The sequence below is a fragment of the Arachis stenosperma genome, chromosome 3, assembly GCF_014773155.1.
Source record: "Arachis stenosperma cultivar V10309 chromosome 3, arast.V10309.gnm1.PFL2, whole genome shotgun sequence".
NCBI classification, from domain to species: domain Eukaryota; kingdom Viridiplantae; phylum Streptophyta; class Magnoliopsida; order Fabales; family Fabaceae; genus Arachis; species Arachis stenosperma.
The window spans coordinates 2,776,326-2,790,086 of record NC_080379.1 but is presented as its reverse complement, the minus strand read 5'-3'; the positions used below and the strand labels follow the sequence as shown (position 1 = coordinate 2,790,086).

Below are 13,761 nucleotides of genomic sequence, written 5' to 3'. Positions count from 1 at the left end.
ATAATATAAATATTAAATTTTTTTAAAAATATAATTTAATCAATAAAAGAATATTTTATTAAAGAATATTTTGGTAAATAAAATTTAATGATAAAAAATAAAATTTTTGTTAATGGGTATTTTTTTAAAAAATTATTTTTTTCTTAAAAAATGGATAAAGTTAATATTAGTTAACACAAAAAGTTTAAAATAGATTAAAGATGAGGTTTTTTAAAAGTTAAAAGAGTGAGAAATGTACATTTATAAAATAAAAGGGAGGAGAGTGTCATTTTAGCATCTCGTAGAAGAGGGGAGTGGAATTTTCTCAATTTAAAAATAAAAAAATAAATTCCACTTTGTTTTATTTCTACTTTTGGACACTAAATTTTTAAAAATAAAAAATACATTCATTATATTAGACAAAAAATTTTGGGCACTAAATGATTTCCCTTATATTATTTTTTTTTTGGTAAATTCCCTTATATTAATTTAATTGTTTATAAAACTTCATCACTTAGGCTAACCTAAAACTAGTCCAAATCACACCCAACCTAACAACCCTTTTATAATTTTATTCTCAAAATTTATTAAAAAAAACAAAAATCTCAAATATGGCTCAGCTCTCCCAGCATAGATCCATCCAAGATGGTGATTGGTGACTGATTTTGGACTTTTGATAGATCAAGCGGCTAAGAACCCTAGGACGGTCATCCAATCATTTTTCAAGGACAACATGATTCACATTTCACATTTAGAAAGCAAATTTTTTGTATTCTTTTCTTTTAATCTATGTCAATAATTTTTTTTTTTCTGTCACCTACCAGTTTGTTTTTTTCCTCCCTCGAGATGGTTCTATCAAGGGTCTATAGTGTGATAATATTTGAAGAATCAGTTTTCGGATATCAAGACATTTGGCTTCTGCGTCCTGATTGATAATTGTATCCCTTATAAGAACTTATCGCATTTTGTAAAATATTATTTTGTTCCTTTTTATTATTTTTTCTTCAATGATAAGTGGATAATGTTGTTTAATTGGATGCTCGCGGTACAAGAATTAAGTAAGACAAATGTTCAAATGAAAAATCTTAATTAATCCATATAAATTCAAATGGTGCATAGGAATAGACACGAATTAGGACCACCACATTTAAATGTAGAGAAGTTTAAGTTGTATCATGTTAACTGCTTAAGTGCTTAGTTTCGATAGTATTAGAAGGTAACTAAGGTAGAATTGGAAAACAGAGACAAATCGATTAACTCAAGTTGTACAAAAATGTTATCCGAACACTCAAAATCAGATATTAAGTCAGAATCAAATATTAAATTACTAGAATAATTAAATCTCACGTAATAAAATAATCAAAATCTACAATAGATTAATAATTATATTTATTTACAATATTTAAACTTTATGAAATATCAAATACATAAATATACACCATGTTTGATTTTTTGTATACACATAATATGATATATATATATATATATATATATAATTTGCTATGATCAATTTTCTTTTTAATTTTTTTTTGGGTCTCCCTGGGTATTTGTTTGTGACCGATGAGCCTATCGTTTTAGTTTGTTTTGGCCCAATTATCGGATATGGGCTTTTGTATAGAGGCCTCGTAAGTCATAATGAAAGGGGCAAGTGGCAATTAACAATAGTTACAGCCAGACCCAAAACAAAAAATCACTGTTTGCGCACTAAAAATCTATTCGAGGAATGTTAACAGAAAATTTCGAAGCTAACTCATATTTAAGGTAAAAACTTAGGTGAGGTCGATTTCACGTAAAATTAATACTTGAAAGCCGTTAGATGAAAATTTAGTCAAATCACTCAAATCATTTAACGGTTTTCAGGTATCAACTTCATGTGAAGTCGACTGCACTTAAGTTTCCACCAATATTTAAACGATGGAAATTTATAGATAATTTTGACGGAACAGATAAATAACCTCTATTTGATCACATTTCAGATAATTTTGATGTTTGCACAAATAAATTTTCTTTTATTATGTTAAGTTATTTTTTTTATGTATACAGCAACTTCTATTTCTTCCATCACAGTTTTTTTTTTCAACCTAACATAACTACAAACTTTAGCACAATGCATGGAGGTGGCTCTTTCCACCATATTGTATATTATATAGAACGTAATAAAAGATGAAAATGATTTGGGAATATTAAAATTATGCCTCGTGCTCTTTTTGATAGCACTCTTTAATTTGGCAAGTTGATACCCAATTCAGTGCCCATCCAATAATTTTTTATTCTGTCAACCAAACTCTAGAGGTGATCAAATATAAATAATTAAATATATAACAAATGATACAATATAATATATTATCATCTTCAACCAGGGATTATTTTGAATGGTCAAAATTTGTCATTATTATCTGAAACCTTTTCTATGTATGAGAGACATTATATTTGATGATGCATGCGCTTAGGTATAGTTAGGTTTACAGAATATACGACTTTCCCATGTTGTAAATACTAAAAAATAAGATTTACTTAGTGACCAAACCATAAGATTATTCAGCCCTTTAAAAAGGTCAAACATGAAGAAATTTCAGGATTGTTTGGAAGATTAATTGGCCAAGTTTAATAGTAACATTGGCTAAACTTTTTCTTTAGCTAAAAGAAATAATTTTCACTCTTTATCAAAACTTTATATTTATTTGTATTATGAAAAGCTAGAATTGAACTAATTGTCATGAATTGAATTTCCCTTTAATGCAAGCTTATACAGTTATATATACTATCCTGCTGGTGCTACTTACGACCTTGCTAGTTGTTAAATATTAGAATTTTCAACTTAGATATTTTTTTATTTTCCTGAGATTAATAAATATGCTTTAGGGAGACATGGATAAAAATATGAATTAGGATATAATATAAATGAGCTTAAAGCTAGAAAGTAAACATTTCTCAATCAACATGAAAAATTCTGAAGATTGCTTCCTAATTCCTATAATACGTTTTAATTCAAACTGATTAGCTATGACTATATTGACTTTCCTTATTATAAAACTCAATTTAATTATGTCACATATGAGATAATATTATATCATGATCTAGAATCAAGCTCATATAGAGTTGGTCAATGTGCAGTGTTCAACACTTGTATTTTTTTTAATTTTTGGGAATAAATTAGACTAAATTATTAAGTATTATAATAATTAGTAAAAAAGAAACTAAATGTATATTTTATAATGCACCACTGATATTTGAGCTTTCAACTTTTATCTAAACTGAAGTTGTTACTTAAAGAAATAAGTGTCATAATATTTATAAAATAATAATAATAATGTATTGGGAGGTTGTTTAATTTTGACATAATAAACACCTAAAATGACTAATCAAGTGTTAAACGGAAAACGTTTCTTCAATTCTATTGTATTATTTTGGGACATAGAGACTCAATTACTTAATTAATAGACTTTATATGCATAGGCTAAAATACCTACTCATTCAAGATAATACATGAAGCTTGAAAAAGTTGATGAATCTTAATTAAAGTAAGGGAGGGTTCTTGACCCCTTTAAGAGCAATTCCGGCCAAGCATACTTTAAAGCTCAAGTCAATGAAAAAGAATTACGAGTAAAGAATGTTGACAAGAATGAAATATTTGGATAGTGAAATCTTAATCTTACTCAAGAAAAATGGGCAAGGATGATTGAAATGAAGTTGGAATAATGCAATTAAAGTGAAGGGTGAAGTGCATAAAGAAATAATAAAATAAATGGTAAACTTAAATTTCATCTTAAATTTCTTATATTGATTTTTTTTGTTGTTGTAAGTTTTGCCTTTTCATTTAAATTTTCATTTGATTCCGGAATGGATATTTTTTAAAAAATTTTATTTTGTAAAAATTGAACTCATTTGTGAGAATTTTTAATATATTCTGAAATTTCATTTCAAATTTGTGGGATTTAAAAAGTATATAATAAATTTAAAATATAACCATAGCTTTTGTGTGTGTTTAAAATCCATCACAAATTCAAATAAATTCTCTTACAAAAATGTAAAAATTATGGAACTTGAATGGAAAATTGAGTAAAGATGGATTTATTGGACAGGTTTAGGGTATCAATTAAATTAAGAGAAAAATTTAAGATTAATTTAATTAATAGATAAAAAATTTGAGAAAAGAGAAGAGGAGCGTAAAAGTGGGACCATAGAAAGATTGGAATGGAAGTGGGGCCTAGATAGGTCAAGGGTAGAATCATGAAACTAAAATTTTGAATGTGTAGGTAAGCCAAACATCCCATGTTCACATCAAGAGTCTCTGCCACAAAATGGAGTTACAAGCATACCATAATCATGGTAATTGGTAATGCTATCTCCATTGAGTTACCCTTTTCCCTTGTTTAAGGAATCTTATACAGCAATACCAATACCTTGCCAACTATATTTTAATTTATTCCATGTGCCCTATATATTTTAATCTTTAAAAGATGTGTAGCTCAACATTCTAATACTTTTGATTTGTGCAAATTAAATCCTCTAGAGTCCATTTTCTTTTTTCCTAAAATAAATTGAGAACTCAGTAGCAAAAATAACACCAAGCTTGTATCTTATTCTGCTTCTACTTCCAGGGCTTAAAGATAAAAATAAAAGAAGTTTCCATGAATTGTTCAAAATCAAAATTGGCGTCTCTTGCCGTGCAGTGTAGTCTACGGTCAACACTTTCTTCTTGAGTCTTCACCACCTTGTTGCCTCATGCATTCGTCACGTCACATCAATCAATTCTAATTCTAGTTAATCTGCCGTTTAAAAAATAATTATAGAAATTACTATGCACCTTCTTCCACAAACAGGCCAACGCTCTAATTGCTTTTTGTATTAACCAGCAATGGACAACTTAAACGCGTGGGTTTAACACGCTAACACATTCATTCATTCACACCGCTCCTCTCTCTCTCTCTCTCTCTATCTTTCTTCTAATCCTTTAAATTCACGCTCCCTTCTCTAAGACCTTACCACACACTCTCTATCTCTGACTCTAACCCCTTCGGATCTGAAAAATTCGCAAATGAACTTCGAAACGCAACCTGGAACGGCGTCGTTTTGGTGTTACAGCTGCGCAAGCTTCGTTCACATCATGGACGAAACTGAAACCAACAACATCCTCTGCCCTAACTGCAATAGCGGTTTTGTCGAACAGATCCGACCCGACCCGTCTCCGGACCACTTTTTCAGCCCCTTCTCCGACGTCTCCGATTCCAGCCACCAAGGTTTCCGCCGTCGCCGCCGCAGTGCCGCGGGAAACCGCTCCCCTTTCAATCCTGTGATTGTTCTCCGTGGCCCCAGCGATGACGCCGATCGTGAAGGTGGTCCTGCCTTCGAGCTATACTACGACGACGGCGACGGAAGCGGTTTACGGCCTCTGCCGCCAGCTATTGCGGAGTTTCTGTTAGGTTCGGGATTTGACCGGCTTTTGGAGCAGTTCTCGCAGATCGAGACGAACGCGTTTGGGCGGCTGGAGAATCCACCCGCTTCTAAGGCGGCGATAGAGTCGATGCCGGCGGTGGAGATCGCGGAGGCGCACGTGCGTGCCGAAGCGCACTGCGCCGTGTGTAAGGAAGCATTTGAGCTACGTGCGGAGGCGCGTGAGCTTCCATGTAAGCACATATACCACACCGATTGCATCGTTCCGTGGCTTTCGATTCGAAATTCGTGCCCTGTGTGTCGACACGAGCTTCCTTCGGATCAGAATTCGTTGATGTCGGGTTCAATCGACGAGGAATCGATTGGATTAACGATTTGGAGGCTGCCGGGAGGGGGATTCGCCGTCGGTAGATTTTCTGGTGGCCGGAGAGCAGGTGAAAACCACCTTCCCGTCGTGTACACGGAGATGGACGGAGCACTGAACCCTAACGGAGCTCCGAGGAGGATTTCGCGTTCTGTGAGGAGCAATAGGGTTAGGGAAAGTCATGGAATTCGTAGGGTTTTTCGAAATTTCATGTCAATTTTTGGAAGATTGGGTTCTAGCAGGTCTAGATTTTTTGGTCCGGAACGCGTTTCGCTGAGATCGGTGTTCAATAGGAACTCGCGGAGGCGAACATGGAGATTTGAAGATTGATTTATTTGAGTTCAGATTTTGCTTTTAAGAGAACAAAACATACATTTTGTTTTAGTTAGTTGAGTATCTTTTATTCATACTGTAAATAGCATGAAACTATAAAAATTAGATGGAGCTCTAGTTTCCCTCTCTCTGGGATTGTGAACTGGTTAAGCCGTTTAGTTCAAAATCAATGGAAATTGTTCTTCTGAAATGGTCATTGATGGGTACAATTTTGATGTTCAACACTGATAAAGATAAATATTGTTGTAGCAGCTGGTGGTGGAATATTACATTTATTTCTGCAGTTTTGTAATTGGCACCAGCAGTAGCCATGGGGACAGAGCATGAATTGGGAAAGGGGAAATAATGCTTATTCCCTTGTATTTAGATTATTTGATTTGTCCCTTCAAATTCTATGGGAATTGAATGGGTACTCTTACATAAATGGTACCAACATTTGTTATGCCCTTTTGCAAGTGTTTTTTGTATGATTCACATAGCTGCGCTTTTGTTGATTTTGCTTTACATGGGATCTGTACTGAATATTGGACTACTATCCAAGCCAAATATTAGCATGTTTAAAAGTTCATTTGGCGTACAAAAATTAATTGACTAACATTTTTCTTAAAATTTCGAGTATGCATTAAAATGTTTTGCTGTTTAGATTGTCGTCATGGCTTTCATGAACTCCTTCACTTTTTGGGTTTTGCTATGCGGTGATTCACTGATTGTTACTTTGTTAGGTTATCTACTTATCTATTTGAAAAGTTTTGATATTTTTTATATTTTTTGTGTAATAAATGTTTTAAAAATTTAAATTTAAATCTTTTTAGGGTGCTTTTTAAATATATTTTGCACATTTTGAGTTATCTGAATTCTGAATGAATGAATGTTGTGGTCAATGCTACAACCAAGATAATTCTCCTTTGAGGCAGCGTGTCCACATCTCTAGACTATTGTTGACATTGCTAAAAAAATCCCAACAGCATTCGAAATATCATTCTTGTTGATTTAACCTGTAACCTTCTAGCGCTTCAAGTTGGTACGAAATTCTGATTTGGCCTACGCAGTTATCAATTAATTAAGATTGAAATTCACTTTTCCTGTTTTTCACTGCAGTTTGCAAACGTTGACCCTGAAAGCAATGTCCTTTTTATATTTGAATTTGTGGTTCTTCTGAAACCCGTTCGTGGTTAAGTTAGATGGTTTCATTTGATCTGGTTTTGATCTAACACAATCCACAAAATTTTAAAAACGGGTAAAGTACTAAATTGGTCCCCTACGTTTCGGCGTAATTCTATTTTGGTCCTTAAGGTTTAAAGGGTTATATTTAAATCCAAAAAAGTTTCATTTAACGTCAATGTAGTCCCACCGTGAGGTCAAAGTTAAATAATTAATGAAATGTCCTATATAACAGTAGTACAAGACAAGGTTGATAATTTGGAGAATACGTTCAAGTTCTAGTAGTACAAAATCAACCGTGGATACATCAAAACATGTATTTATCATTTTCCTTAGTTTTATAGAAAATATTTTATTTAAATTATAAGAAAAATGATAAATAAATGTATTGATACATCTACGGTTGATTTTGTGCCTATGAAACTTGTACTTATTCTCCAGGTTATCGATCTTATTCTTGTATTGCTGTTTTGCAGGATATTTCCTTAATTATTTAACTTTGATTTCACGGGTAAGACTAAATTGAAACTAAATAAAACTTTTTTATATTCAAATAGGACACTTCAAACCTTAAGGACTAGAACAGGATTATGCCTAAACGTAAATGACCAATTTAATACTTTACTCTTTTAAAAACACATCAAACCCGTGATGTCATGGAATTAAACCAAGATAAACTCAATTAGGCTGGAGCTTTTGAATAACTTATTTTTCTTCTGAAGATTTGACAGTTTCAAAGCCCTGAACTCAATATTGCTAGTGATTCTTAATAATTACTCACTCTAAAATGAGTTTCATACATCATACTCTGGATTTCGTTTATTCTGTTGGCGAATCTAATGGAGTCTAAAAGTGGATAATCGTATGATATAATTGAATTAACTTGTGGTTTTGGAGTCTTCGTTAAGAACAAATTAAAGAAGCTCAACAACAAACAAATTATTAAAGATGGCGAATGTTATTAGCCCGTTAGAAGAAGCTGCTAAATCCGGAGACATAAACCGTCTCTACGCGCTAATTGAAGCAAATCCATATATTCTAGAAGACGTGGATGCCATACCCTTTGTTGAGACTCCTCTGCATACAGCTGCATCTGCTGGCCACATCCACTTTGCTACTGAGATTATGAGATTGAAACCTTCATTTGCTTTGAAGCTAGACACGCATGGCCTCAGCCCCGTCCACCTTGCCATTCAAAAAGGCCATGGCCAACTGGTTCGTCGCCTCGTGGACATCAACAACGACCTCGTCCGAGTCAAAGGAAGAGAAGGCATTACTCCTCTTCATACAATTGTAAGTCAAAAGGGAGAAGCTCAAGTTTTGGCCTATTTTCTCGAGGTTTGTCCTGACTCCATTGAGGATGTGACTGTGAGAATGGAGACTGCGCTTCATGTTGCGGTGAAACATCAACAGTTGGAGGCTCTGCAAGTGCTCATTGGTTGGCTCAGGACAAATACTCGCAGAGGTGCTGCAACCTTGGAACGCTCTATCTTGAACTGGAAAGACGAGGGAGGCAACACCATCTTACATCTTTCAGCTCTCAATCATGACATACAAGTACACTTTTCTCTACATCTCTACTCATTTTGTTTTTTGTTTTTTAATTTTTGACAGTATTTCTCAACCCGACAAATCATTTTGGCGGGATTCTGAGTCCCGACATACATCTATACTCATCTTTATTTTTACAAAATATTATTTGTACAATAAAATCAGCCACCAATGTATTTGTGTATAAATATATATGTAATTTAATTTATTTTCAATATGTATTTATATTTCAGCATATATTTTATATAGGTGGCTAATTTTAGTGTACCTCTTATTTTTATGACTTATGAATTTGAAAGTTAAAGTATATTGAAGTATAAAAAGTTTTGTTAAGAATTTCATGTATTGAATAAAACAGAAACATAAAAATTTTACATTTAAACAACAATTTTTTAACTAGGGTAATTGAGGCATATAATATTACAATTTAAAAAAAATTAATATCGTTGACTTTAACAAGTATCTATCTTAAAATTTAATAAAACTCGTATTATCCTTGATAGAATTACAAATTTGGTGTAAATTCATTTATGTGTTCCTGTAATGTTTCATAGGCTCTGAATTTGTTGATAAAGTGTAAAAGGATGAATTTAAACAGCAAGAACTCAGAAAACAGAACAGCTTTAGACAGAGCTTGTAGCACAGAGATGGAGAGAGAATTAGAGAAGGTTGGAGCAAAACGCGGTTCATCGGTTAAAGATGATCCCACCCTTGCAACTCAACTCAAACTAAACATCACACTTCACCGAAGAATAATTATCCGTGTAAAACGCACTAGACACAATATCTCAGATATACAGCGCGAATCTTACTTGGTAGTTGCAGCTCTGCTTCTAACCGGAATCTACCAAACTGTACTTAGTCCTCCGGCCGGAAAATCTGTCCTGTCAGCCAGTGGTTTTGTTGCCATATTAGCCATTAACACGCTCGTGCTTTTGGTCACAACACTTACGATTCTTACACTAATACTCAGCAGTTCCGTTGGGTTTCTGTTGCTTGGGCCAATTTTTTCCTTTGCCTTCAGCTATCTTTATTCTATGCAGCTGATATCGCCAACAACTGGAGGTAGACACATAGCTACGGTTACGATGGTTGTTTATGTTGTTATTTATTGCTTGGTAGCCATTGAAATGATGATGAACTTACCTTCAGCATCTTCGTTGACTTTGAAGGCGAAAAGATTCTATGCAGACTTAAAGTTAGAACTACACAAGTTTATAGTTTGATTATGTGTGTGCCTATCCTTGCTAGAAAGTTTGCATGTTTATTGGTTGTTTTGTTTCAATTCAGGCTTTATTTTCTTGCTGTTGTTCTGTATGGTTTAATTTAATATAATTGTTTGTAATGCAATAAATAATAAAGATATGGGCTAATTCTTCGTCTCCATTCTTGATCTCAACTGTGGCTTTTAGTCCTTGAATTAGCCATTATTAATAATTAGAGTAATTCTTGATGATTCACATCTTCTAAAGTTCAGTAATAAACAATTTGTCCACACACTTTAGTAATACAGAGACATTTTTCCAAATCAAACGCATATAGGGTCTTCATGGCCTGGTCCGACCTGAAGACTCGGTTCGGTCTCGAACTTTTTAGGGTTAATTTTGTGTGATTTTACCGGGTCTAGGATCGGATAAGAGTCTTAAAAATAGATTCGGTCATTATTTTTGGTCAGGTCCGTGGCATAATTCGGGTCACCTGAACTTGGTCCGTCGTCATACACAATTAATATTTTGTGTTATTAGTTATGGATGATGGCTATTCTTATGTAGAATTTAAGTATTTTAAACCTTAATATTTTATGTTATTAGTCATTATAAAACTATAAGTTAATGTTTTATGTTTAAAATGCATAAGATTTTACACTATGTATAATATTGGTTATTTGTATTGATTTAAATATTTGGTATTATTAGACAATATTAATATTGATTATGGTTATACTTTAATTTTAAAGAATTGTTGGTTTTTGTTATATTTTTCAAAGTGAATTTTACCATGTCAAATCATGGTTAGAGTTTTAAAAATTTGGATATTTTCACATGCTAACTTATAAGAAGGTAATGTTAACCGCTCGATTTTTACCTGGTTTTTATTCAGTATAATCGTGACCCAAAAGTGTATAAATTTTATTGGATCTAGAATCAAATTCGAACCTAACAAATAACAAATAACAAATAGGTCTAGTATATATTTCGGATCGAATCTGGATCATATCAAACCCGATTTTACCCGGGCATGAACACCCTACATGCATACACTCCTTTTCTTCAGCGATATCAACGTGGGTTTAATAAGTACAAATTTGACCATGGATTGATTGGATTTACATATCCTACTGATGACTAATCTTTCTTCTACCGCGTGTCTATTCATATGTAAGTGCATTTCCCACTGGATGGCAGAGCACTTTACTGCTTTAGTATAATAAAATATGCACAGGCCAAACCATTGTAGCTACCTGATCAAGACCTCTGATACGATCATGTGTTGTTGGTTGATTTCTTGGTCATCCATTTTAGTCATGTACTTTAATTCTCAGTAATTTCCACTGAAGAACTTGCATGTGAACAATTTTAAATTATGTGAACAATTTTAAATTTTAATTTGAGTGCCTCACCTTTAATTTCGTGATGTATTTTTGTGATCCAGATCAGCAATTTATTTATATATGGTTTAAGTTGGGTATATCATGTATATGTACTTGTTCATACCCTAACCCAATAGTAAAGGTCCAGATCCAAACAAAAGTCCTAATCTCACGGATTGGGCCTCACCCGGCACCGACCTTCGTCTTACGAAGTCGGCACTCACCACGACTTGTTCTAAAGAAGTCTGGAACGAGGGTTAGCTGGCAGATAAGCACTCATTCAGATGAGTAAATGCCCCCAAAATCTCTCTAACCACTTCCAGTATCCATATCTTAACCTCCCCAAGATAAAGGGACGGTTAACATCCTAAAAAAGTGGCACTACTCCAACGGTGGTTATTGGTTCACCACTATAAATACACTGACATTCCTCAGGTATCTCTAAGTCCCAATACTCTCTAGACCTGCTCACACTCTTGCTGATTTAGGCATTGGAGTGTCTTTGCAGGTACCACTTCCCATTCTTTCTCATACACAACTCGGAGGTGGTTCCCAGACGTAAACCAAGTCGTAGACCACACTCCTCCAACGCTTGGGCCTCACAAACAAGCCCAACCACCGTCCGGTTCTAGGTAAGCCCCGAAACATTGGCGCCATTGCCGGGGACCCGAGAGATCAACCAGTGATGGCGGACAGATCCCCCGAAGAGGGTCATGTGGAATCAGATTCTGAACAAGAGAATCTGGACACCGAAAACAATGACGCAGACTTGACCCTTCACCAGGAAACCAACGATCAGCACAGAAAAGGTACCTCCGGAGTCAAAAATTCGAAGGCGAATTCTTCAGAAGGGCGCGAATCGGAGAAAGATGGACCATCACATGCAACTGAACTCATGGGATTAGTCCACGTCCACCAAAGTTGCCTGGAACAGTTAGAACAGGAACGGGAGCGACAAAGGGAGACTGAGAAGAACCTAAAAGAGGAGATGGAACAACGAAAAGAGTTAGAAAGAAAACTCTTGAAGTTAGAATCCTTCCTCAAAGGTCGGAACTCCCGTGACGAACGAGAAGAACCGCCCCTAGGAGGGGAGGATCCTTTCAGCGAAGACATAATGAGGGCAAAAGTTCAGAGGAACTTCAAAAGTCCCGATATGGACCTCTATGACGGAACCACGGATCCGAAGCATCACTTAAGCAATTTCAAAAGTCGGATGTACCTAGCTGATGCTTCTGACGTTACGCGATGCAAAGCTTTCCCAACCACCCTATCTAAAGCGACGATGAAGTGGTTCGATAGCCTCCCTCCGAGGTCGGTCACCAGTTTTGAAGACCTCTCAAGAAAGTTTTTGACGAGGTTCTCTATCCAGAAAGACAAAGTGAAACATGCGCCAAGCCTCCTGGGAATAAAGCAGGAGGTCGGAGAATCCTTACGAGCCTATATGGAAAGGTTCAACAAAGCATGTTTAGAGATCCAAGACCTGCCCACTGAGGCAGTTATAATGGGGTTAGTCAATGGGCTTAGAGAAGGTCCCTTCTCACAGTCCATATCCAAAAGACACCCCATCTCCTTAAGTGATGTGCAGGAAAGAGCTGAAAAGTACATCAACATAGAGAAAAATGCTAAACTGAGAGATCTGAGTTGGCGACCTGGGCACCTTCCCTCAACAAAAGAGAGGGAGAGGGAAACCAAGAAAAAGGAAGAACTCGGCCTCGATAGACCAAGGAAATATCACTCTTATACTCCTCTAAAGGTTTCTATAGTGGATGTATACAGAGAAATTTGCAATACCGAAAGGCTGCCACCTCCCAGACCCATTAAAAATAAAAAAGGGGGGAGCCGCGGCGACTACTGCGAGTACCATAAAATATATGGTCACTCCACAAATGAATGTTACGACCTTAAAAATGTGATAGAAAAGCTGGCTAGAGAAGGTCGGCTTGACAGATATCTCATAGAAAGGTCGGACAGTAATGGGAAGAGAAAGCGAGACGATATGGATAGAAGAGACCCACCACCGCAGACTCCGGAGAGACATATCCATATGATCTTAGGAGGGTTCGCGGGAGGGAGACTCACCAAATCCTCTCGTAAAAGGCATCTCAAGAGAGTCTACCAGGTCGGAGGAGAATCACCCGATCTCCCTACCATTTCATTCACAAAAGAAGATGGGCAAGGAATAATCCCTGGACACGATGATCCAGTGGTAATAACTATGATCCTAGCAAATGCCCATCTCCACAGAACCCTAGTAGACCAAGGAAGCTCAGCGGACATCCTTTTTAAGCCCGCTTTTGACAAACTGATGAGCGGATAATTTGTACGCTTTTTGGCATTGTTTTTAGTATGTTTTTGGTAGTTTTAGTTGAGTTTTTATTATATTTTTATT

At 35.3% G+C, this 13,761-nt stretch overlaps 2 protein-coding genes across 2 annotated transcripts; both read left to right on the top strand.

The window, feature by feature from the left end:
* The first annotated feature begins 4,868 nt into the window (after positions 1–4,868).
* On the top strand, positions 4,869–6,512 carry LOC130968915 (E3 ubiquitin-protein ligase RDUF1-like). Its single transcript, XM_057894419.1, has one exon. It carries the CDS (start codon positions 5,018–5,020, stop codon positions 6,065–6,067), a length of 1,050 nt encoding a protein of 349 aa, XP_057750402.1. The 5' UTR covers positions 4,869–5,017; the 3' UTR covers positions 6,068–6,512.
* A 1,667-nt stretch (positions 6,513–8,179) lies between these two features.
* On the top strand, positions 8,180–10,008 carry LOC130970772 (ankyrin repeat-containing protein BDA1-like). The gene is made up of 2 exons (XM_057896953.1): positions 8,180–8,788; positions 9,337–10,008. The coding sequence occupies exons 1-2, from the start codon at positions 8,180–8,182 to the stop codon at positions 10,006–10,008; spliced, it is 1,281 nt and encodes a 426-aa protein (XP_057752936.1).
* The last annotated feature ends 3,753 nt before the right edge of the window (positions 10,009–13,761 follow it).

Excerpts from the sequence above, each read along its gene's own strand:
- LOC130968915 (XM_057894419.1), top strand. The coding sequence starts at position 5,018 with ATGAACTTCGAAACGCAACCTGGAACGGCGTCGTTTTGGTGTTACAGC.
- LOC130970772 (XM_057896953.1), top strand. The coding sequence starts at position 8,180 with ATGGCGAATGTTATTAGCCCGTTAGAAGAAGCTGCTAAATCCGGAGAC. Across the intron at positions 8,789-9,336 it reads CTCTCAATCATGACATACAA|GCTCTGAATTTGTTGATAAA; the intron begins GTACACTTTTCT and ends AATGTTTCATAG.